Here is a 26,063-nt window from a genome sequence, read left to right on the forward strand (position 1 = left end):
CAGTAATCCTCCCTGACCAACTGGCTGCACAGGGGACTGCAGCTGGCCCAATTCACTGTGGTGGAGGCACATGCTCCAGTTTTCCGCACACAGGCGCCAATTTTATATGGAGCTTAAAAACATTCGGGTAATAAAATAACATTTCTTAGGCCAGATGCGAAATCATCGTGTATAGCCGGGGACTGGTGCATGTGCCTGGCAATATATCACCATGGAAACATAACCATATGGACTCAGACTTCAATGCCCTTGCAACCAATCAGATTCCAGCTCTCATTTTTAACCCCTCAACCCCCCCTTGGACACATGAAAGCGGAAACCTGATTGGTTGCCACGTAAATCTCCCCTTAGTACTGGCTGTGCCGCTTTTTTTGCACTGAGATTGTGAACTGTAGCAGGTCAGGGCTATAATATCCAATAGGACCGGGACTCTGGTGGTGAGGCCGAGACAGTGCACAAGCGTCACGGGTACAATTCCCACGTGTAAGGGGAGGAACCAAAGCGTCCCGCTCAGCGGGGAGGCTTTTCCAGGTAACACCCGGTCCCTGGTAACCGGCGCCGCGTTGCTAAGGAGGCAGGGAGTCAGCAGCAGAAGGTGGCGGGGAGGATGAAGCAGCCCCGGGGGCGGCAGGAGGAGCCGTGTGGGGTAACTGCTCTTCCTTTATGTGTATACTGTGTGACTACGACCCGCATCACCCCAGCCTGTGGGCGTTCTCTCATATCCCGCACTATTTGTCCATCAGTTGTATCTGCTTTCTTATATCCGCTATTATTTTCTATGTAGACATGTGTATCCTGTATATTCTCGCCTCTTATGCGCCATATTGTATCTGCACGTGACGTCACATTCGCAGTTTCGCCATGGAGTCGTCCTGTCAGTCATATAGTTAGGCCGCGACGATTGTGTGGCGAAACATCGCCGTACGCCGCTGCTAAATCACAGCGAAAGGCAAGCGAATGGCGCAAGGTGCCGCGACCACAATAAGGGTATGTGCACACGGTTAGGAGCCGCTGCTGGATCACAGCAAATGGCGCAAGGTGCCGCGACCACAATAAGGGTATGTGCACACGGTCAGGAGCCGCTGCTGGATCACAGCGAAACGCAAGCGAATGGCGCAAGGTGCCACGACCACAATAAGGGTATGTGCACACGGTTAGGAGCCGCTGCTGGATCACAGCGAAAGGCAAGCGAATGGCGCAAGGTGCCGCGACCGCAATAAGGGTATGTGCACACGGTTAGGAGCCGCTGCTGGATCACAGCGAAACGCAAGCGAATGGCGCAAGGTGCCACGACCACAATAAGGGTATGTGCACACGGTTAGGAGCCGCTGCTGGATCACAGTGAAAGGCAAGCGAATGGCGCAAGGTGCCGCGACCGCAATAAGGGTATGTGCACACGGTTAGGAGCCGCTGCTGGATCACAGTGAAAGGCAAGCGAATGGCGCAAGGTGCCGCAACCACAATAAGGGTATGTGCACACGGTCAGGAGCCGCTGCTAGATCACAGCGAATGGCGCAAGGTGCCGCGACCACAATAAGGGTATGTGCACACGGTCAGGAGCCTCTGATAGATCACAGCAAATGGCGCGAGGTGTCGCGACCACAATAATGGTATGTGCACACGGTCAGGAGCCGCTGCTAGATCACAGCGAAAGGCAAGCGAATGTCGCAAGGTGCCACGACCACAATAAGGGTATGTGCACACGGTCAGGAGCCGCTGCTAGATCACAGCGAAACGCAAGCGAATGGCGCAAGGTGCCACGACCACAATAAGGGTATGTGCACACGGTCAGGAGCCGCTGCTGGATCACAGCGAAACGCAAGCGAATGGTGCAAGGTGCCGCGACCACAATAAGGGTATGTGCACACGGTCAGGAGCCGCTTCTGGATCACAGCGAAACGCAAGCGAATGGCGCAAGGTGCCGCGACCACAATAAGGGTATGTGCACACGGTCAGGAGCCGCTGTTAGATCACAGCGATACGCAAGCGAATGGCGCAAGGTGCCGCCACCACAATAAGGGTATATGCACACGGTCAGGAGCCGCTCCTAGATCACAGCGAAAGGCAAGCAAATGGGGCAAGGTGCCGCGACCACAATAAGGGTATGTGCACACGGTCAGGAGCCGCTCCGAGATCACAGCGAATGGTGCAAGGTGCCGCGACCACAATAAGGGTATGTACACACGGTCAGGAGCCGCTGCTGCATCACAGCGAAAGGCAAGCAAATGGCGCAAGGTGCCGCGACCACAAAAATGGTATGTGCACACGGTCAGGAGCCGCTGGTAGATCACAGCGAAAGGCAAGCGAATGGCGCAAGGTGCCATGACCACAATAAGGGTATGTGCACATGGTCAGGAGCCGCTGCTAGATCATAGCGAAACGCAAGCGAATGGCACAAGGTGCCGCGACCACTATAAGGGTATGTTCACACGGTCAGGAGCTGCTGCTAGATCACAGCGAAACGCAAGCGAATGGTGCAAGGTGCCGCGACCACAATAAGGGTATGTGCACACAGTCAGGAGCCGCTTCTGGATCACAGCGAAAGGCAAGCGAATGGCGCAAGGTGGCGTGACCACAATAAGGGTATGTGTACACGGTCAGGAGCCGCTTCTGGATCACAGCGAAACGCAAGCGAATGGTGCAAGGTGCCACGACCACAATAAGGGTATGTACACACGGTCAGGAGCCGCTGCTGCATCACAGCGAAACGCAAGCAAATGGCGCAAGGTGCGGTGACCACAATAAGGGTTAGTGCAGACGGTCAGGAGCCGCTGCTAGATCACAGCGAAACGCAAGTGAATGGCGCAAGGTGCCGCAACCACAATAAGGGTATGTGCACACAGTCAGGAGCCGCTGCTACATCACAGCGAAACGCAAGCGAATGGCGCAAGGTGCCGCGACTACAATAAGGGTATGTGCACACAGTCAGGAGCCGCTGCTAGATCACAGCGAAACGCAAGCGAATGGCGCAAGGTGCCGCGACTACAATAAGGGTATGTGCACACAGTCAGGAGCCGCTGCTACATCACAGCGAAACGCAAGCGAATGGCGCAAGGTGCCGCGACTACAATAAGGGTATGTGCACACAGTCAGGAGCCGCTGCTAGATCACAGCGAAACGCAAGCGAATGGTGCAAGGTGCCACGACCACAGCGAGCGACTTATAACAAGCCGTTTTTTGCGTCTTGTTTGCGGCGGCTGCGTAACGATCTTGTCCACTACGTTTCGCTGCCATGTAGAAATGGATCAGTGTCATCTGTGGCCACAGCCAGAGAGTAAATGTCGGTCTGCACTGCCACTCCCCAGAAGGATCGCACTCGTTGCTGTTTTCGACATAAATCAACCACGAGTTGTTTTTTTTGTTACACGTTGCGGTTGTAATGCGGTTATTTATTAGGTCTAGGACACATCGCACATTATGTTAATTGTTGTGTAGTCCTAGACTAAGGATAAGGCCTGATGGTGCAGATGCTGCTGAACCCCCCCCCCCTCCTTCCCTATGTCAATGGTCAGTTGCCGCTTAATTTCGTTTCACTATTGGCCGCGCTGTCACCGTCTGGTCGAGCCCTTACTTACTGCCATTATATGCCTCCTACTGGTACAATGTACCATTTTGGTGTCTTCTTGTGTAGCAGAGGGGCCTTAGGCCCCCTTAGGGACCAGGTGCGACCTATTCCACTTCTCCATCTGCACTCTCAATATTTCCAGACAATGTCCTCCCTTAGGCCACAGCTCCACTATCAGTATTCGGTCAGTAATTTTTCTCAGGAGTGGGAGCCAAAACCAGGAGTGGGTGATAAATACAGAATTGGTGACTTGTTTCTATTATACCTTTTCTCTGATTGTTCCAATAAAAACAAGTCACCAATTCTGCATTTATCAAGCACTCCTGGTTTTGGCTCCCCCTCCTGAGAAAAAATACTGACCAAATACTGATAGTGGGGCCGTGGCCTTAGAAGCGGATCCTACACTTTTAGGGAATTGCTATTTAAGCAATAAGAGCATGTTTTAGCAAATCATTGAGACCTTGGTGCCCCCTAGAGGAGTGTAGTGCCTGCTGCTCCTTTGCTAGTGTTTTCATCGAGCCGTAAATCTTATTCTTTGAGCCAAGCTACTGCTCCCTGTTATCAGACAGGCTGACTGTAGTCTTCTTCACTGGCATAATTGACAAAAAATACAGAAACCTCCATGCTCTACCTCTTCCTAAACCACTAATTTATGTCCCATATCCAGTGCTGAGATCTCGCCCCCCCCTCCGAGACCCTTCCATCATGTGTGACTGATCTCAGCCCTGAGGCTCATTATACGCTGCTGACTATAGGCCGTGGCCCTTTAAATCCTTGTCCTCAGCCTTTTGACACAGTGTAAAGACCTCAGGCCACGCTGAACCCTCCTCTCCCCATAGCGGGCGGGCTTGCGTCCTGGTGGGGTTACGTCAATCAGACTGACACCCTTTATCCTAATGAGATCTCCCTTAGAAACTTAATGCCGAGAATTGGGACAGGTGAGCGGACGCCACATTTTCCTTTCTCCTTCTCTGTAATAATTGTCTGCTGTGATCAGATTTGTGAGATCCCCCGAATATGAAGGGGCCAGTCTGTAAATACATGAGAGCCTTTCTATATCCGGATAGTCTGTAATCTGCTCAGACTGGAGCGAGGATTGTAATATATCCAGCGGTAATGAGCCACTTATCCCACTCGTCTGTCTGGTGTGGATGCCCCGGTAGTAAATATATTGGTAATGTTATTAATCTGTGGCTCTTCTCCTCTGCCGACGTTGATTTTTAGGAGGCACATCTTCGCCTCAGAACTACTGATGAGGGGTCCCCTGTATTTTCATGCCACGTCCATAGATGAATTTTGGATGAATTTCCGCTTTCACTATTTGAAGTGGAAGATGAAAGAGGGGGAAACATTAACATGCTGTACACTTCCTTTGTTCTTAGCCAATCAGTAACAAGAGCCTGAGGAGCAGTGATCATTTGAGAGGGTTCACATGGACATCACCGTGATCCAAGTATCAGTTCTGATGGGGGAGCTTCTATATGTCTATTACATAGAACAGATGATACCGTGACGTTAGTGATTCCGGATCACCAGACGTTCATTTGTTATCTTTCCTCCTGGCAGGTGGCACTTTAGGATTCCTGATGTCTGGCCCTGTCATTCTTCATCGGCTTCTGTCATCCCGTCACCAGTTGGGATAATGGGAAAATTCCAGAGTAAAGTCAAGCGGAACAGCTCTAAATACAGGTAAATATGTTACCAGAGATGGGAAAACCAAAGACTGCCCCCCCCCTCCAGAGGACCAGCCAATGTGCAGAGGGGAAATTTTGGAATCTTTAAAGTAACGGTGCTAATCCCCCCCCCCTCATGTGGAAAAGCTTCCATATTTCCGCTGTACACATTGCATCATTGCCCCATGTGACCAAAAAGTCTTTAGGAGAAACTTTCATCTACTGGTGCTGACCCTGTGGGGAGATCTTGGGGGGCACAGCTAGGTAGGTATGACTTACTTGTACCCCCCCATTCTAGTACTGCAGCACTCTGTATACATCTCAGCCATAGACCTCAGCACTTTGTATCATCTGTCCTGGTATACATTCACATTGTTTCTTCCATGTGCAGGGCTGACAGTCACGTAGAGGAGAGGTTGCCGGTTCAGACAGTCCCGCAGTACAGTCGGGCCCACAATGACGCCGTCACCTACATCGCTGCCCTGAAATCCGACCTCTGCGTGTCAGGTGGCAAAGACAAGGTAAGTACTTAACCGCGGAGTCGCTGAGCACCGGATACTGCGGCTGCCCTGCCTTGTAATTAACAGACCGGGGCTCAGATTCCCACCTGATGACGGGCAGAGGTTAGGCGTGTTCATTGGCTGATCCCTATCATTTCATTGTGATCTGTATACAATCTACGGACCAGACAGACATTTGCCCAATAAAGATCCATATTATTGTCTATTCGATCCTTTGTTTCCAAAGCAGTGGAAATGTCTTTTGACTGCTTATCCCCCTTTTTGCCAAGAGAAAATGATGAGAAAATGAGCCGATCATGTGTGCTAAAGGGATCGACCAGAATTAGAAAATCATGGCTGCTAAATGCTAAAAGCAGCGCCACACCTGCCAACAGGTAGTGTCTGGTATTGCAGCTATACTGATGTGAATGCAGCTGAACTGCAATAGCCTGAACACATCACGTGCTGCTTTTGGAAGAAAGCCGCCATGTTTTTCTGTTGTGTGACATCCCCTTTAATAGAAGGTGAGGGTGTGATATTTGCTGGCTGAGTGTACAGCCAAGGTATGTTTTGTGCCTTATTGTGGGGTGATCAAAAGCCCTGCTTTGTGGTGCATAGAAATGTTTTCCCTTCCCGTGCCCTGTGGACATCGTACGTGAATCACTTTGCCCCAACGTATCGAGGTCCCCTGATAGCTTTAAGCATGGGTATGGCGGCAACTTCTCAATCACCCGGGTCTGGACGTATCTCTGCTTGCTAAATTTGGGGGCAAAGTATGACTGATGCTTTACTATCTTGCAGGCTGTGGTTGTGTCCAATTGGAGAACGGGCAGTGCCCTGAAGAGGTTTGTGGGGCACGAGCGAGAGGTGTCTAAGGTAATTCTGTGCCTACGGAGCGAGATGTAGAGAGCACACATCACATTCACACGGGTGAGAAAACAGACGTGTTCATCAGGCTGTGTCATGTCTCCACCGTACAGATCGCCTGCGTGTTCGGATCCAACCGCATCTTCAGCGCCTCTCGGGATAAGTCCGTCCTCATGTGGGATCTGCACTGTAAGGCTGGCAGTGCCCAGAAGTTCATCGGGCATCACTTAATTGTCACTGGATTGGCAGTAAGCCCCGGTCTGTACTCGCTCATGCACACTGTTATTCTTATATTAGTTGTCACCCACCTTCTGACTTTCTTCTTGTCACTTGCAGATTGTACCAAGATGGTGACGGGGTCTCGAGACAACACCCTGTGTAAATGGGATGTGGAGTCCGGACAGTGTCTGCTCAAAGCTGCAGTGTCCAGAAATTTGGTAAGTTCAGTGTTCTAGATAGGACTGAGGTGCTGCCACAATGTGCTGCACATGATCTCTGTATAGATAGCAGTGTGGGGGGCAACAGTAGCAAATCTGAATTATTTCACTATTCAGCATCATGTCCTTCGGACAGGCTGTCAGTGTGTGATTGGTGAAGGTCTGCTCAGCAGAGCATAATCACTGTGTGCAGGATCCTGACCTCGACGCTCTGCCCTATAGGTGACGCACTTATGCTGGGTTCCCGGAGAGTCCTACATCGTTCAGACCTCAGAGGATAAAAGCACCCGGTCAGTTATTCTTGTGTATTCAATAGGATGTGATGTCTCACCACGTACAAGCATTATATGTGTGATAAACAGGCAGAATTCAGATCCAGTAATGACATGCTGGAAGGCCAGGAACGGTGCAGAAAGCAGGGATGTGGGTGCCTGACCCCACACACCACTTAGGTCTCCCTCAATTTGTCAGAACAGAGGTCTGCTTGGCTGTTTTACAACAATACTCCTCCTTTTACCGGTAGTAGTAAAACATTTTTTACCTCCTTTTCACTTTCCTAGTTTTCTGAGTAGATGCCTCTCTTTCCCCAGTAGTCACAGCGGGACCCCTCTACTTCCCGAGTAGTTACAGCGGGACCCCTCTACTTCCCGAGTAGTCACAGCGGGACCCTCTACTTCCCCAGTAGTCACAGCTGGACCCCTCTACTTCCCCAGTAGTCACAGCGGGACCCCTCTACTTCCCCAGTAGTCACAGCGGGACCCCTCTACTTCCCCAGTAGTCACAGCGGGACCCCTCTACTTCCCCAGTAGTCACAGCGGGACCCCTCTACTTCCCCAGTAGTCACAGCGGAACCCCTCTACTTCCCCAGTAGTCACAGCAGGACCCCTCTACTACTTTCCAAGCAATGACAGCAAAACTCTCTCATATAACATAACCTTGCTCTCACAGTAGTCACATTTGATTTCCACATTTCCCTCAAGCTCCAGCATTGAGAAATGGCAAAACCGATATGATACTGTAATTTCCCTCAAGATCAATAAAGTGTATCACAGTAGCAGAACATAGAGACGAATTACAACGTAACAGTAGAATTTTTCAGGTATAATCTCATACATACCCATTCATGACCAGTCAGTACGATATACAATTATAGCACCAATAATACACCAGTCACTTCTGGAATTTCACACTTAGGTAGCTGTTGTACATTCCCTTAGCAGCCGGCACGAACGATTTCCTGTATCTTTCCTCCTTACACCTTAGTAGGATTAGACGGTTACTGAAGGTGCTCCTCTGCCTCATGAACTGCTCATATAATGGGGGTGTGTTATTGCTCCTTATCGCCATATAATGGGGGTGCGTTATTGCTCCTTATCGCCATATAATGGGGGTGCGTTATTACTCCTTACCGCCATTTAACGGTGGTGCGTAAGGCTAAGTGCCCACGAAGCAGAAATGCTCCGGATTTTTTCTGCATCTCCCTGGCAGGAAAAACGCATGCGGATTGTACATGCGGATTGTACATGTGGATTGTACATGCGGATTGTACATGCGGATTGTACATGCGGATTGTACATGCATTTTTCCTGCCAGGGACAAGCGGATGTGAAGCGTTCTTCACTGGCATTTCCGCATGCGGATTCACAAGAGATTTTAGCATCACTTGGAAAGTGCTTGACAACTTGGTCACACTATATAAATCCATGCAACCGTAGTAAAAAAAAAAAAAAAAAAAAGAATAAAATGGTGAAAAATAAAATATTATACTTACCTTCCGATGGCCCCCGGTCTCCTTCTCCTGTGTCTTCGACGGCTCACGGTGGTGTAAAAGGACATTTCATGACGTCATTTAGTCATGTGACAGGTCACGCGACGGCCGACGTGACCTGTCACATGACTAAATGACGTCATGGAAGGTCCTTTTACACCACCGTGAGCTGCCGAAGACACCGGACACATCGTACAGTAGACCGGGGGCCATCAGAAGGTAAGTATAATGTTTTTTTTTTTATTTTAAATTCTTTTTTTTTACAGGTACTGTGGTACCCGGGTCTGGATGAGAGTCTCCTGTCCTCCACACCCAGGTACCATCCACACATTGAATCGCTGAATATCCGCATGTGCACATGTACTCATGCGGATATTATGCGTTTCAATGCAAGTCAATGGCAGCAATTACGCCGCGTTTCTGCAAAATTAATGGACGTGCTGCGGATTTTTCCGCAATGATAATCCACAGTGTAAATTTCCGCAGCATGTGCACAGAACATGTGGATTATCATTGGGGAACATGGCAGACCTTCTACCAAGCGTTTTTTAAGCGTTTCTGCGGCGGAATTGCCACTGCAGAAACGCTTAAAAAACACATAATGGGCACACAGCCTTATTGTTCATTATCGCCAAACACTTCTGAATTCTTTTCTCGACTACCTCCTCAAAAGTGTCAAGATGGCAGCCAACAGTGGAGCTTGCCTTCTTGATGAGTTTATTTAGCTTATTAGCATCAGACACCCGCACACTACTTCCCAGGTATATGATTGCGGAAAAGATGGCACTTGCTCCTACGGACTGGGAGAACACTCCTAACATTACAGACGGGAAGAGGAGGAGGCGCTCTGCCTCTAGCTCATCCCTCCCATCTACATAGATGAGAGCTGCTACTGATACAATTCTATCTCAGTAATGGGAAAGTCTTCACTGAATGCAGATTTCACCTCAGAATTGAGAATTTTGATAATCACTGATCAATTTTGGCAGAGGAAGAAGCAGATTTCTCTGATTAGAGATATTACAAAGTTTCTTATTTTCACATGTACTATTGATTTATGAAATAAAAATTAAAATGCTGGTTATTCTTTAAAGGGTGACTCTACCCAAGCTGGAAATATCATATGAAAGAAAATCCGGCTGTCCTGCACCAGTGCTAGGAACTTCTATACTAATGTGCTAAACTACCCTAAGTTCATATTACCATTAATCTCTTCTTACCTAGTATATGGGACACCCGTGACCTGCAGGTGGCGCACACGTTCCCCATGAAACAATATATACAGACGCATTGTGATGTCAGTGAGGACGGCAACTACTGTGTGACCAGTAGCAATGGGTTCAGTGGACAGGGCTGTGAAGCTACGGTGAGACATTATACGGTGGACTGCGGGGTGTCCTTCTTCACATCCCATTGGCTCTTTGACACCAGCGGCTTTCAGAGACTTTTACTTAAAATCTGGCAACAACACAAGTAAAAACCCCTAAAAGCCGCTCACCTGTATATACCTCTCTATACAGGATTTGTGCCCCAGGTGGATGTTCTTAGCCCTAGAGATATGTGACATCTAGGGCAAGTCGTTTTCTACACTTCCTTTCAACTACCCCAGTCATGAACATGGCTGTCATCTCTCAACTGCTTGAAATGGCTGACAACAGAGAGCAGTAGGTTTTAGTCAACAACACAGCTTATGAAGTCAAACTGAACTTTAATGTCATCTTCACAGCTGTGGGACCTCAGGAAGACTAAAGACATAGTGTGCGAGTATAAGGGGCACCTACAAAGCACCACCTCCTGCGTTTTCCTTCCAAAGGGTACCTCCGACACCCCACTGGTGGCCACCGCATCACATGACTGCACCGTGAAGGTTTGGGAGCGAGATACTGCTGGTATGTGATCAGTCTATAGTCCTCTTTATGACTTGCGTGGTAAGTGATACTACATTGTCAGCACGTGCCATCACTTTATAATTGGTGAGATCTGACCCTGATAATGAAGGGGCTGCAGTGATGATTTATAACTGCAGACCCTTCTAAATGTTTCCAGCACAACAGCGCTCACATCATCCTGGCCGTACGAGGAACTGCAGCCAACCCTGTGTAATAGAATAGGAGGAAAGTGAGGGGATATACATATATAGTATCTGGCTTGTATTGTGGAAAATGTAGTCCGATCTTATGTAAAGAATTAATTTCCCACAGTGCAGTAAAGCATTGATCAAATGGATCAAAACTATTCCTAGAAATCCCCCTCCATACAAGCATGCGTGTGTCACCAATATGCAGAGGGGAATAAGTCCCATTGAACACCACTGAAAGGATTGAGCATGTTAAAATTTAATATGCCCCCTCTGTTTCTTACCAGTGGAGGCGGAACTTCATGGTTTGCTTCTTTCCCTCTCTCCCCAGCGTGTCGGAGTAGCCTGTTCCTGGACGGCTCGGGGCCCCTTTCGTCTTTGGCAGTTTGTGATAATTCATCCATCCTGTGTGCCAGCTTCAACTCCGGGATCCAGTCCCTACACATAGACTGCAGCAGAGGAGCCTCACTGCAACGGGTGGCAAACTTCTAAGCGGGGGTGCCGCAGAAAGTCCCCCTCCCCACCAATATCACACCCAGGGTCCTATCACTGCGGCAAGGATATCCACATTGTGTATGGGATAAAGAGGCGGCGATTACCTCTAAGCACTTCTATAGACTAATAATCACACTAGACGATGGCGCTCCTGTCCTGTCCTGCTGCTAGGGGCGATCTCAATGGAGTCAGTGAAAGTTTAGAGGCAAAACATGGCAGCTCAGTGGTTGGCATTATTGCATCACATGGCGGCAGTCCTGGGACATCAATCGAGAGATGTAGCACTGCCTATCCGTGACCTGTCCTCCTGATGAACACTCATACTTGAAGCGGTTTCCATTAGTGACCGCGCACTTAGATCTGTAACAGCCAATATTTTTGTAGATTTTTTTTTTTAATATTTGTGTATATGAATTATTACTGTATATTTGGTGTTGTGTAGATATAACAGAAGCGGTCATCACACCACTGGACCGGGGGAGATCAGAGGCCGCCCGGCTCTTCTGCAGTCGCTTATTTCCTGGGTGAATAATCTGGTAGGAAGATCCTTTCCTTGTGGGAGGGTTTGGCATTAATCTTTCATTTATGCGGAGCGGTAGACCCTCTTTACAGATTTTCTCTTATTTTATTGTTCATCCGGATGATAATCAGGTTGCAGGCAGCCCCTGATCTCCCAGAATCCAAAGGACAGTTTGTTTTTTAGAATATGTGTTAACTGCGAAAGCATCTGTGACTTTTTCCTGTGGATTGGTACATGGAGGAGGGTGAGATCCTGGTCAAATTAATCCCTTTCAATGTACCGGGGGAGAATCCTGCAAGATCTGCTTTTTTCACAAGTGGATTTTGCAGCAGATTTGCAGCGAAATTTAGGCAGGTGCCAAGGATGATGGGACTGGACTAGAGGTGAGCAACAAGATTCACAGGACCCTGGCCTCGTCGGAAGTCTGTGCCCACCGGAGCAAATTTCCTCCTACCTGCCGATATCTCCTTCTCCGCACTAGTAGTCCCAGCACGACGCACTCACCAGGCCTACTGATCAGAAGAGGTGCCGGGACACTGGCAAGAAGGAGGTTCACAGGGCTCTGGTCCGAGGCTACACACTACCGACATGGCTGCTGGGCAAGGGTCCTGCAAATCTTTTTGCTCAACTCTTGATTGGATTAAGTTGTTGTTTTGTTTTTTTTTTACACTTTCTCATCTCCAATATCTAGATGAGGATTTCTAAAATCTTTCTAATATTTGAAGCCTTTTCATTTACTACCTTTTTAGGATCTCTGCTTACTGTCAGGGAACCCGTCCTGAGCTCACACAGCCGCAGGGCTCATTAGAAGCGGGAGGTCTGATGCACGGTACCATCCACGCACCTTATCCAAGATAACAGCAGGAATGATTCCTTTCACTTTCAGCAAGCAGAGATCTTGAAAATAATGAGGCGTCAATACCCAAAGTATATTACAAGTTTGTATAACTTTGACTTATATGCAAAAAATAGAAAAATGTGGAATAATTTGTATCTCCCCTGCGTTGGCCACATGGGGGCAATGTTGATAACCCCCCTCTAGCTGTTTAGGAGCCTGTAGCCTGTAATGGGAGGGCCATTATAGCCCCCATACAGACCCCTAATAGTTTACTGTGCCAGGAAGAACACTTGTTTTTACTGTTTGTTTTTGCATATATTTAATGTGTATAGTGACATTCCTTTAATCCAGCACCTGAAATTCCAGTAGTCCAGCATAAAACTGTACGATGAGAAGCAGAGGGAACCAACTAAGTGACAAAGGCAGATACTGTGGCAATGGGGTGAGGTTTGGAGGTTCTCTTCTCTTACAGGTTAGTGGCGCTTTGTCCACTGATCCAGAATGTCTGATAATTCAGCAGCGATCAGGTCCTGTAGTTCTGGTTCTGATTAGACTGTATAATGTTTACATTTTGTATTGTACTTTTGAGTTTAAGCCTGTGAGATAGATGCATCCTCCATGTACTGTGTGTAGATATGACCATACTGTGAGGCTTTATTACCCTCTGGATCCATGTTGTGCATAGGGAAATACTGAATAAAGCAGATACTTGTGCTCTGTACTTAGACTTTTGTGATATTATTTTATAATAAAAAACAACTCCCATGATCAAAGGTTTTCTGTTGATGCTACAAGTCAGGACCCCTGAGAAAGTAATGCCAAAACTAGACAAGAGTCAATGGAGCCCTGTGAAGGAGTATGAAGAAAGGGCGCTGTACAATCACATGATGCCCGCAGAACATTGCCCCTCACGCTACAGAACATTGCCTGACTGCACTGCCTCTGCCGGCTTATCTTTCCATGGTGCCACCTCCTCCCCATGTAAGTGACGTCCCCAGCCATCCACATGTTTTCAGTACCGATTCATCAAACCAGGCCACCTTTGCTTGCTCTATGGTCCTGTACCCTCTTTCTACCAAAGCTTTGATGCTCTGTGTGTCCTGACTCCTTTTTATCATACATGTGATGCTCTGTGTGTCCCGACCCCTTTCTTTCATAGCTGTGATGCTCTGTGGGTCCTGACACCTTTCTATCATAGCTGTGATGCCCTGTGTGTCCTGACTTTCTATCATAGCTGTGATGCCCTGTGTGTCCTGACTTTCTATCATAGCTGTGATGCCCTGTGTGTCCTGACTTTCTATCATAGCTGTGATGCTCTGTGTGTCCTGACTCCTTTCTATCATAGCTGTGATGCTCTGTGTGTCCTGACACCTTTCTATCATAGCTGTGATGCTCTGCGAGTCCTGACTCCTTTCTATCATAGCTGGGATGCTCTGTGTGTCCTGACTCCCTCTATCATAGCTGTGATGCTCTGTGTGTCCTGACTCCTTTCTATCATAGCTGGGATGCTCTGTGTGTCCTGACTCCTTTCTATCATAGCTGTGATGCTCTGTGTGTCCTGACTTTCTATCATAGCTGTGATGCTCTGTGTGTCCTGACACCTTTCTATCATAGCTGCGATGCCCTGTGTGTCCTGACTTTCTATCATAGCTGTGATGCTCTGTGTGTCCTGACTCCTTTTTATCATACATGTGATGCTCTGTGTGTCCTGACTCCTTTCTATCATAGCTGTGATGCTCTGTGTGTCCTGACACCTTTCTATCATAGCTGTGATGCTCTGCGAGTCCTGACTCCCTCTATCATAGCTGTGATGCTCTGTGTGTCCTGACTTTCTATCATAGCTGTGATGCTCTGTGTGTCCTGACTCCTTTTTATCATACATGTGATGCTCTGTGTGTCCTGACTCCTTTCTATCATAGCTGTGATGCCCTGTGTGTCCTGACTTTCTATCATAGCTGTGATGCTCTGTGTGTCCTGACTCCTTTTTATCATACATGTGATGCTCTGTGTGTCCTGACTCCTTTCTATCATAGCTGTGATGCCCTGTGTGTCCTGACTTTCTATCATAGCTGTGATGCTCTGTGTGTCCTGACTTTCTATCATAGCTGTGATGCTCTGTGTGTCCTGACACCTTTTATATCATAGTCAGCAGTACATTTACCAGTAATTTAAGGTTGTGTCGCTCTTCTGTGGGATCGGACCAGTAGGCCTCCTTCCCTTTCGTCACATTGAGCCTCGGATGCACATGGCTTTCGCTGGGGAATAAAGCTGTGCAGCAGGAATGACTGTAATACGTCCTTCCTCCAGCAGAGGGCAGAGCAGGTTTCCACCTTACGCTATTGTTGTAAAGGTTTTTTTTCGTCTGCATTTTATCAGTTTACCAATTTGTCTATTAACACTTCTTATGCCATGTTTTATGATAACTAGTAGGAATCCTAAGAATTTTGCTGATTTTTAATGTCTGCTTTTATGTTTAGCTATAGTTTAGTGTACCAAGACGAAGCCTGAAGAGAGGAGGGAGGAGGCCGTAAGTGAGATTAATGGTGCTGCATGGACACTTACAGGGATTGTTCCACTAAGATACAGTATGTATAAGGCCACGGCCCCACTATCAGTATTTGGTCAGTATTCGGTCAGTATTTTTTCTCAGGAGTGGGAGCCAAAACCAGGTGAGGAACAATCAGAGAAAAGGTATAATAAATGCAGAATTGGTGACTTGTTTCTATCACCCACTCCTGAGAAAAAATACTGACTGAATATTGATAGTGGGGCCGTGGCCCAAGGGTGATGATATCGTGTGAGTGGTAGTCAATTTACAATATGGAAGTCAGGAATACAGTGGGTTGCAAAAGTATTCACCCCCATTGCTTTTTACCTATTTTGTTACATTACAACCTGTATTTTTAAATATTTTTGTAATCTGATTTGTGTGTGATCAGCACTAAATAGTCTAAGTTGGTGAAGTGAGAAAAATATAAGCATAAATTTAATTTATGGGATCAAATAACTAAAAATTGTCATGTGCATATGTATTCACCCCTTTTGCTATGAAGCCCCTAAAAAATTTCTGGTGCAAGCAATTCCCTTCATAAGTCACATGTTTAGTGACAGGATGTCCACCTCTGTGCAATCTAATGTCACATATCTGTCAGTATATACACTTTACCTTTTCTGAAAGGCCACAGAGGCTGCAAGATCATTAAGCAAGAGGCACCACTAACCAAACAACACCATGAAGACCAAGGAGATCTCCAAACAAGTCAGGGACAAAGGTTGTGAGAAGAACAAGTCAGGGTTGGATTATGAAAAAATATTCTAATCTCTCATGATCCCCTGGATCACCATCAAATCCATTATCATCAAATGGAAAGAACATGGTACCGCAACAAACCTGCCAAGAGAGGGCCACCCACCAAAACTCTCAACCCGGGCAAGGAGGGCATTAATCAGAGAGGCACAGAGACCAAAGGTAACCCTGAAGGAGCTGGAGAGTTCCCAAGCAGAGACTGGAGTTTCTGTCCATACGACCACAATAAGTCTTACACTCCACAGAGGTGGCCTTTATGGAACAGTGGGCAGAAAAAAGCGTTTACTTACAAAAATTGTAAGGCTCATTTCGAGTTTTCCAAAAGACGTGGGAGACTCCCAAAATGTATGGAGGAAGGTGCTGTGGTCAGATGAGACCAAAATTGAACTTTTTGGCTACCAAAGTAAATGCTATGGCTGGCGCCAAACCAACAGGGCTCATCACCTCAAGAACACCATCCCCACAGTGAATCATGGTGGTGGCAGCATCATGCTGTGGGGATGTTTTTCAGCAGCAGGGACAGGGAAAATGGTCCAAGTCAAGGGGAAGTACAGGGATATTCTTGAGAAAACCTGTTTGTCAGTGATCTGAGACTGGCACGGAGGTCCAACTTCCAACAAGACAATGACCCAAAACATACTGGTAAAGCAGCACTCGGTTTAAGGGTAAATGTGTAAATGTTTTGGAGTGGCCTAGTCAAAGCCCAGACATTAATCCAACTGAGAATCTGTGGCCAGACTTGAAGATTGCTGTTCACCAAAAGAAACCATCTAACGTGAAGGAGCTGGAGCAGTTTTGTCTTGAGGAATGGGCAGAAATCCCAGTGGCAAGATATGGAAAGCTCAGAGACTTATGCAAAGCGACTTGCAGCTGTAATTGGTGCAAAAGGAGGCTCTACAAAGTACTGACTTTAGGGGGGGTGAAGTTTTCAATTATTTTTTCCTATTTGTTGTTTGCTTCACAGTAAAAAGAGAATCAAATGTTCATAGATGTAGGCATGTTCTTTACATGTAGATAAACGGACCGAATCCTATAGTAGTATGGCATACTAAGTAGTCGGGTTATTCCTCAAGATATACATAAAGCCTACAAAAAAAATCGAGTATCACCCAAGAAATATAGAACAATCATAGGTATATATTAGAAACAAATTTTATTAAATAGACATAATAAAACCGTACAACAAGAGTAAAAATAATAGGTCACTAGGGGTAGGAATACACACAGTTATAGAACGGCCGGTGTAGGTAAATCCACATAGTATGAGTTAATAAACCCTCTCATCAATATTATCACTGGTAGCAGTAAACCCCTGGGAGAATATATACAACCCAAATATCCTAAGGAGTCATATATGGGGATTGAGGAGCCTCCGTAAGATCGGGGCTACAACACTTGTATATTAGTGAGAGCCACATCAAGCGTGAATAGTAAATAGTAGAAAAAGGTAACGATCAGACCAAGAGGCTCACCCATAAAGATCTATGGATCCACTCAGCCGCTCTGAAGCCCCGACGCGCGTTTCGCACAGCTTCTTCGGGGGGCTGTGGTTGTGGAAGCAGGTGGACATCATTATATACCCTGCAGGGTTATGTTTGCAGATGGCGCCACTGCCGTGTGCGGCGCATGCGTGGTGACGTACGTCCCCATGTGCCGCGTCACGTCCGGCCAAATTCCCGAAGGGTCTTGTGGGTGGAGGCGTCACCACCCACAATCCCATCGTACGGAAGCCCGACAGGACGCAGCTGGGCAGGGACGGCACCACGCATGCGTAGCTCAGCGGCGGCCATATCTGGTAAGGGACAAAGTTTGGGCAAACGCATAACATTACAAGGATGGGATAGAGCTCAATATCCACACAGGAGGAATAGTAAGACACCAGCTACATCTACTGCTGGCCTAAGCCACAAACGTTATACAGAAAAATAATTGTATGCATAACACAATATATAATAATGCAATTACAATATTAAGTAGTCTGTTGGATCTTTCGATGTACTTTCAGACATCACTTCCATGTGGATCAAAGGTAAATGTCCCTGATATGTCCAATATCCTGTATGTTATTCAAGGTATAGTATGATGTCACCAAGATAGAGACACTATAAAGAAAACATATATAACATTAAAATCCACATTAAAAAGACAAGGGAGAAGGTTCTATAGGAATGAGGCAAAACTATTAAATTCTTTTAGACCCCTAGGGGTCACCGTGTCAAGGATCGCTATCCAGCGGCAATCCAGCTGTGCCAAAATGCGTTTGTAATTGCCACCTCTGGTTCCCAGGTGTACCTGATCGATACCTCTGAACTTGAGATGGGAGGGGTCACAATTATGGCACGACTTGAAGTGCCGCGGGATGCTTTTCAATGTTGTTACATCTGTGGTGTCTCGTGCCGAGGCCACGTCCCTGACGTGTTCTCTAATACGGACCCGAAATTCTCTGGATGTGAGCCCCCACGTAGCTCAAATTACAGGGACACGTGGCCAGGTAAACAATGTATGTGGAGCTGCAGGAGATATAGTGCCTGATTTTAAACTCTTCTTTACATGAACTGATGCAAACCCTCAAACAAACTGAAATTCAAGGTTGTGACGTAGCAAAAAAAATGCCAAGGGGGTGGATGAGGTTCTACAGTAGCTGAGGAGTATTATGAGGTTCTGCAGCAGATGAGGCATAAATTGTGATATTCTGCAACCTCAGCTCCTCATAATACACCTCAGCTGCCAAAACAAAGCTTCTTGTGACTTGGTGATGACTGTGGGACATGACATAGTGGCGGCTCCTGTGACTGGGCCAGGGCTTACAATTGTATCAGGGTCTATATGATAAATTTCTATAGTTCGGCACCTCTATGTCCAGTGATCCGGACCCTTTGCCCTTTACATTGCTATACAGGAGCACTCCCATCATACACTGGAAGAGCGGTTCCTGCTTTGCATGTGCTTTGAATGCAGCTGGGCTCGTCTTTGGCGTCATACCCCTCCATTGTATTTGTGAATGTCCTGCTCCGGCTGCTACAAGCCTTGTCTTGCCCTAATTACACCCTATTCAGCGGCTGCCATTCATTCCACGGGCGCACACCCAGTAACAACCCGTGGCCCCCGCTCCTTGGTTACACAGGGTGATGATGGGTGTCTGCACCTCTGATTATGTCATCGGAGATTACCTTGCATTGGATCATGTGCAAACAAAATGCAAAGTCAGAAGGGCACGGTCAAGAGGGCATGAGGTACAGTCAGAAGAGCACAGGCTGGAGGGCATGAGCACGGTCTGGAGGGCATGGGCACGGTTAGGAGGGCACAGCCTGTTACTAATCAGAGCTACCGTGCTGTGCCAATCCTGCTAATCCAGCAAAGCACAAATGTTCTTGACTATTGGCAGCCTGTAGAAACGGTGATCAGTTTATTTTCTTATCACTATTGTATCGGTGGGATGATCCAGCCACTGGAACCCACAATCCCTAGAATAAAAGGGTCCTCAGCTGCCCCTTCAGACTTTCCCTGCTCCCAGTTCAGATACCAGGGCTCTCCCCACAGCTGATTTTGCACAGGAAGCCTCGGGCTTTATGAGACCGCCACCCTTCAGCGAAAGATTACTTGTCTGATTGTACACAAACTTCATATTTTATTTGCAAAATGTAAAGATTGGTCAAAAAAATGCAACTATAGAGCGTGAAATTCTGCTAAATTATCTTATAGGGAGACGGTAAGAATAGTCCTAATTGTCTGCAGTGTGGAAGTCCGGTAGCTGAGACCCCCCAAATCCATACCTGGCCCAGTCCTTTCTTGCTTGCATCATTTTTGATTAAGATATATGGGCAGGAACAGAACGGCAAACAGGAGGATGCCGACAGTGAGAATTGTGAGCCCGATGCCCCACACGCTCTGGAAGAAGGCCCGGCAGCCTGTCCGCTGCACCGCGATGAGCCTTCCTGGGGCGGGCCGCTGCTCCCCACCGGCGGACAGCAGGTGTAATGTCACCACAGATCCTCTACCTTCCGATGAGTCTTTCTTTTGCCTCCAGCACAGTTTGCACCCGTCCGCCCAGACGTCTTGGAGAGTCTGCATCTCGGGTGGGAGGTGGGCTATGACGTCAAGATCGGGCTGCATTTTCGGGATCCCTTCCGGAGGGATTTGAGCCAAGATTCGGCAAAAAGGGCATGGGAACTCCTGAGACTTATGGAGGAACAGGCAGAGTCTGGAGAGGCACTCCATGCAGAAGGTGTGAGAGCAGGGAAGGAGCAGCGGCGTCTTAAAGACGTTGTCATAGGGGACATAGCAGATGGGACACTCGAGGAGGCTGCCGATCTGTTCTTCAGGACCAGAAGAGACCGTGGCCATGTCATATCCACATCTCCACACTGTCCAAGATGGGACTCAGCTGGGGAGACACAAGGACATCTATCACCTCCTCCTCACCCTTGGGTTAGGCTCGCAAAGCAAGCGATGGCTTCTCACCTGTAAAGGCTTCTCCATTTTTAGCGTCTCTCCATCTCGCTTGTCTACGTATTTTCCATGGAAGCTTCTTCTGGAGCCTCCGCTCTGGATCTGCAGCCTTCTATATACGGATCTTTCTTCTCTTGGTAACTGGCAGTTGGCTTCGGGTTTCATTCAGGCTTCAGCCAAGAATGATTCTTGGGTCGTCGGTCCTCCCTTCATCACATAGCAACACAAACAATTGGGGAAGGAACCATCAAACACTCCTCAAACACATTCTCTCACTGGAGAGAAGGCCGGACGGGCCCTCATTAGACACGCAGGTCACCGGTGATATCAGGGATTTGTGTATCCTGTGCTTGTAGATCTGCAATCAGTCACCAAGAGGCCGGCAATACTTCACACCGACCATGCAGAAGCCATAAACTTAAACGGTGGTACAGGATTAATGGCGCCACACCTGTCATCAGGTTGTGTCTGATATTGCAAGTCAGCCCCATTTACTTCAATGGAGCAAAGCTGCAATTCCAGCCACAACTCGGAGGTGGCGTTATTTATCCTGGCAAAGCATTTTTCTATTCTCCCTACACATATATATGTATATATAACCTGTAGATTGTGAGCCCTCACGGGCAGGGCCCTTGCTCCTCCTGTACCCGTCGCCAACTTGTATTGTTCAAAATTTATTGTAATTGTTTGTGCCACGTATACCCCTTTCACATGTAAAGCGCCATGGAATGAATGGCGCTATAATAATAAATAATAAGCCTGGTTTCAGGCAGGGTAACAACCAATATGGCTGTGGTTCTAGGTCTCACTCGCCTTTTCTTTAAGTGCATTTACTGACGATGTGACCACATAGTATGACAATGTAAAACATGCAAAAATGTGTGTGGGTTTTGTTTCCGTGGCACTCTTTTTACATATGTGCCATGCTGCGGGGTTGGCTTTTTCTTTAGGATGTTTGGGGCCCTTTGAAAACTATCGGTCTATAATATTTATTTTAGCATAGGTTATAAAATTGCAGGTATCAATATGCTTTCTGTATTTAGTTGTGTAGTGGTCGGTTGTTTTTTTTGTTTATGAATTGTAATTTTTAGAGGGCTGTTCCATAAAAATCAAGATATCTTTTTTTTTAATCAGCTTTTTTTTTTTTTCATTTTTAATCAGTTTGATGCAATTCATAGATTATTTGATTTTGAAGGATTATTCCCCCAAAAATTCAATTTATGCCCTTTCTATGGGAGAGGAGATACAGTAACTTGTTGGTTGCTGAGGGGTCTGAGTGCTGGGACCACCCATTAATCCCTAGCCCTTGGCTTGATAACAAGGCTCCACAGACCCATCCTGAGGTGCACATGCTCGGTCTCTGTTCCATTCATTGTCTATGGGGCTGCCACGTGCTGCACTCGGCTCTCTGCGGAAGTCCCACAGGCAATGAATGTAGCCGAGGTCATACCTGCGCAACTCCGCTGCATTCAGGATGGGGCTGCTGAGCCCCGATTTTGGGTTTCTGAGCCCCGATTTTGGGATTATTGAGGGTCACAACGATCAGACCCCCAGCTATCATAACTTTAAGGAATTACACTTTAAATCAAATGATCAATGAATCGCTTCACCTTGCAATATTAAAAACGCTAAAAATACAGGTTCTGAACACAAAACAAATGCTGAAAAAATGGCAAAATAAAACGTGTTGTTGGAAGAAAAAAAATGAATGAAGTAGTGTTTGCAAAAGGAATGATTGGTGTGGAGTTCTGTAGCGATCATTTAGTCACAGGGTCACCCGGTGTTATATTAGGGCATGGCCCCTGCTTGCTCCTCCCACTTCTGTGACTCCTCCTTCACCCTTACTCCAGGACAGTTCTTGTTTTTCTTTTTTTTTCTTTAGTGGTAGGAACTGTTACTGTTTGAGCATTCGTGACCCCTTCATTGTGCTGCTTACTGGAGACCCCTCAGGGCAGTGATTGATCACCTTATGGAGCAGCGGCCCCCTCCCCCTAGAGGAGATATGTAGTATTACATGGCACCCATAGGTCGGCTATAGATTCTGGCTCAGGGTGCAGGGCCCTCCCAAGCTGCAATACCCTCTCAGCCATCCAAAGGTGGTGTCGTCTTTAAGAAACAATCCTTTTTAGGTAGGGGGGTGTTTTGTAAAGTTGCAATGAACTAAACTACTTTACTGCCCGATCCATAAGTTACAGAAGAAATTTTCTACAACAAGGCGCAGATAAAACATTTTATTCCATGAGACTTTCATAACATTGTTTTGGTGCGATCATCTTATGTTGTGCCTTAGGTGCACAGTGAGACTTTCCATGAGTTTCCCCGTCTCTTAGATAAAGTAAGAACGCAGAACTGGCCGCGGGTCATAGTCTGATATTTTACTGTTCAGGTAAATGCCCACGGGCCGAGAGATTTTTGCAGATTCGCCGCACATTTTTCTACTTGCATTTCCCCAGTGTTGTAGCCAAAGACACAAAACTAATTATAGATTGATATATGGGACCATAAAACCCAGTAATGGATTCTCCCAACTTGGGCCATACCATATGTAACTATAAGGGGATGCGGGGTAACAAAATGGGTAATGGAAGGGGACCCGGCCTCAGGTGGTGCGTGAAGTCTTGGGAACAGTCTCTCATGGAGTTCGCCAGGGAGGGACCCTGACATCTCCCGGATAGAGGATAGTCGACCATCACGTTGGGTTAAAGGCGCAGATATGTTGGGAAAAACACCATGAAAAACAGCAAAATGATGCAGCAGATGAAGATCCAGAGGATGCAGCCGTAGTTCCTCAGCATGATGTTGCAGCGGTGATAATGAGGTTGTCGTGGGACCACCATCAGGTCACCGGGCTGGGAGAAACGTGGTTGTGTTGGACTCAGGAGATAGACGCTGATGACCATGTCCTGTTCCTGCCCCTGCCCCGGGGGGAAATGAGACAACGTGTTGGGTGTACTCATAGTGTAGTTATGGCCGTACCCTTTCTTCCAGCACAGTTTGGACCCTTCCATCCACACTTTCTGAAGCTCGCCCATCCATGGGGGGAACCGGGCTACAATGTTCATATTGGGGGGCAGCTGTGGTATGCCCCCTGGTGGGATGGTGACTATGGCCCGGCACATGGGACAGCAGAATGTCTCCAACTCCTTCTGGAAGATACAAAGCTTGGACAGGCACTCCATGCAGAAGGTATGCGAGCACGGCAGGAGCAGCGGGGTCTTAAAGACGTTGTCGTAAGTCGCAAAGCAAATAGGACACTCGGGCACCGAATACTCCAGCTCCATGGGAGGACTGTATTCAACAGGCCAACGGCAGGAGGTAGTTCACAAAGGTTTTATAGGACAAGACTTCAGAAAACGTGGTCCCTACAGCTTTGCAGATATCCTGACCACATCTTCAGCCCAAAAGATGGGAAGTTCTGCCAAGTCATGGAGGTCCTGATGAAGGCTCCCTGAATGTTCCTCCACAGCATGGGACTACGGTTGTGGGCACCGTCCCGCAGGAGAATGTCCAGGGCTCGGGTACTCGCTCGTCCGGTCTGTGTTCACACCGTGCCTGGTAACTATATTTACTCACTATGTTGGCGTGGCTTCATCAACTCACACAGGATCACGTTACTTCGGGACAATGACACCGCACATCACACCCGCTGCTGCACAACTTCTCATTGTGTGATCCCTGCGCTCATTTACATGAATGCAAATGGAAACCTTGTGTCAGAGAACAGATCCCTCTAATTTAAGGGGGTGCACATAACTTCCCCCACTAGTTACTGAGTGCAGATCATTTGTAAGGGAAATCTCAAAGCAAATATCACGTCACAGAATCAATAACCAAGAAAGAAGGACGACATCTCACATCGTCCTGTACCCAGAGTGCCAGCGTCATGATCCGCTACCCCGAAAGTCAGCGTCATGACCCTGTATCCCGAGTGTCAGTGTCATTATCCTGTGCCCCAAGTGTAAGGGTAGTTATCCTGTGCCTTGAGTGTCAGCGTCGTTATACGTACTATATAATGCTCCTGAACTGTTACAAGCCTCCGTTTTTTGGTTCAGTGGCTGCTTTAATTATCTCCATGCAGTTCAGTTTGTGTTCAGCAGGTGGAGAAAGAGCAGCGTCTTGTTCTCTGTGTCTCATAGAATCATCCAAGGGGTAACGTTTCTCCTTGTGGAGAGCGACCTGTCAAGCCTGATATGCCAAGGTGAGGAGACTTTTAAGATGCAATGCTCCTCTGGGAAATATGCAAATTGTCTCTTCAGTGAGGAAGAGGACTAGTACTCTGGCTTTTACCCTAAGTCATCTGACAAGGCTGGTTAGCGAGTTGATATTGACTTTTAGGATTGCTACTTCCTATAGGTGGCACTAGAGTCGTAGTCTCGCATAGAATCATAGAATGTTAGAGTTGGAAGGCACCTCCAGGGCAGGGCCGGCTCCAGATTTTCGTGGGCCCTGGGTGAAAGAGTCTCAGTGGGATATAGATATAGTACAATGCCGAAGATTTCACTTCTTACATTACATGAGTGATATCTATTGTAAATTCTACAATAGCTCAGAAACCGGCGAATCCTCGCAGCGCACAATGCGTGACCTGGGGGGAGTCAAAAGTTTTCATTTTAGACCGGACAGTATAGTCCTCCATACAGAATAATGGACCCCATATAATTCTCCATACAGAATAATGGACCCCATATAATGCTCCATACAGAATAATGGACCCCATATAATGCTCCATACAGAATAATGGACCCCATATAATGCTCCATACGGAATAATGGGCCCCATGTAATAGTCCATACAGAATAATGAGCCCCATATATTGCTCCATACAGAATAATGGACCCCATATAATGCTCCATACAGAATAATGGGCCTCATATAATGCTGCATACAGAATAGTTGACCACCTCATGGTACGCTGATCAGTAAGCCCATCAAACATCCATAGCTGACCACCTCATGGTACACTGATCAGTATGCCCACCAAACATCCATAGCCGACCACCTTGTAGTATGCTGATCAATAAGCCCACTAATAATCGGCGTGCCACGAGGTGGTTGGCTGTGGGTGTTTGAATTCATAATTTTTAGTGTAGGCGCTTTATATACTGTGTTTGATTATATCAAACTACTCTACTTTTACTCCAAAAGTTGGTGGATCTTCACTGTCTCTTATTGCAGAGCAGGCATTTGTCACTGAGGAGCACCCATCTGTTTCAAAACCATTGACACTGGTGTATTCATGAAAAAAACGTAGGTGATCATGAATGAGACGGTCCTGGGTTCCACTACGAACAACATCTGCAAGGAGTTTGTATGTTCTCCCCGTGTTTGCTTGGCTTTCCTCCGGGTTCTCCGGTTTCCTCCCACACTTCAAAGACATACTGATAGGCAATCTAGATTGTGAGCCCCATTGGGGACAGTGGCCATAGTGTCTGTAAATTATCTGAATTGTAAAGCGCTGCGGAATATGTTGGCGCTATATAAATAAAAAGATTATTATTAATGGATCCCATATAATGCTCCATACAGAATAATGGATGCCATATAATGCTCCATACATAATAGGCCCC

The 26,063-nt window shown here is 47.2% G+C and overlaps 2 protein-coding genes across 3 annotated transcripts; one reads left to right on the forward strand and one right to left on the reverse strand.

Annotated features, from left to right (window-relative positions):
• The first annotated feature begins 332 nt into the window (after positions 1-332).
• On the forward strand, positions 333-13,437 carry WDR31 (WD repeat domain 31). Of its 2 annotated transcripts, none has more exons than XM_073640550.1 (10): positions 333-646; positions 5,132-5,254; positions 5,630-5,759; positions 6,540-6,614; positions 6,719-6,863; positions 6,942-7,042; positions 7,265-7,332; positions 10,035-10,176; positions 10,537-10,699; positions 11,219-13,437. In XM_073640550.1, the coding sequence occupies exons 2-10, from the start codon at positions 5,208-5,210 to the stop codon at positions 11,377-11,379; spliced, it is 1,032 nt and encodes a 343-aa protein (XP_073496651.1). In that variant the 5' UTR covers positions 333-646; positions 5,132-5,207; the 3' UTR covers positions 11,380-13,437. The 2 variants fall into 2 exon arrangements, with proteins under 2 accessions (XP_073496651.1, XP_073496652.1); XM_073640551.1 differs by having other exon boundaries at positions 333-531.
• A 9,272-nt stretch (positions 13,438-22,709) lies between these two features.
• LOC141153142 (E3 ubiquitin-protein ligase RNF183-like) lies at positions 22,710-24,723 on the reverse strand. The gene has a single exon (XM_073637835.1). It carries the CDS (start codon positions 23,775-23,777, stop codon positions 23,196-23,198), a length of 582 nt encoding a protein of 193 aa, XP_073493936.1. The 5' UTR covers positions 23,778-24,723; the 3' UTR covers positions 22,710-23,195.
• Between the last annotated feature and the right edge of the window lie 1,340 nt (positions 24,724-26,063).

The sequence above is a fragment of the Phyllobates terribilis genome, unplaced genomic scaffold (genome assembly GCF_046119375.1).
Source record: "Phyllobates terribilis strain yellow unplaced genomic scaffold, ASM4611937v1 Scaffold_7__3_contigs__length_470593459, whole genome shotgun sequence".
Taxonomy (NCBI): domain Eukaryota; kingdom Metazoa; phylum Chordata; class Amphibia; order Anura; family Dendrobatidae; genus Phyllobates; species Phyllobates terribilis.

Excerpts from the sequence above, each read along its gene's own strand:
- WDR31 (XM_073640550.1), top strand. The coding sequence starts at position 5,208 with ATGGGAAAATTCCAGAGTAAAGTCAAGCGGAACAGCTCTAAATACAG. Across the intron at positions 5,255-5,629 it reads CGGAACAGCTCTAAATACAG|GGCTGACAGTCACGTAGAGG; the intron begins GTAAATATGTTA and ends TTCCATGTGCAG. Across the intron at positions 5,760-6,539 it reads TGTCAGGTGGCAAAGACAAG|GCTGTGGTTGTGTCCAATTG; the intron begins GTAAGTACTTAA and ends ACTATCTTGCAG.
- LOC141153142 (XM_073637835.1), bottom strand. The coding sequence starts at position 23,777 with ATGGAGCTGGAGTATTCGGTGCCCGAGTGTCCTATTTGCTTTGCGACT.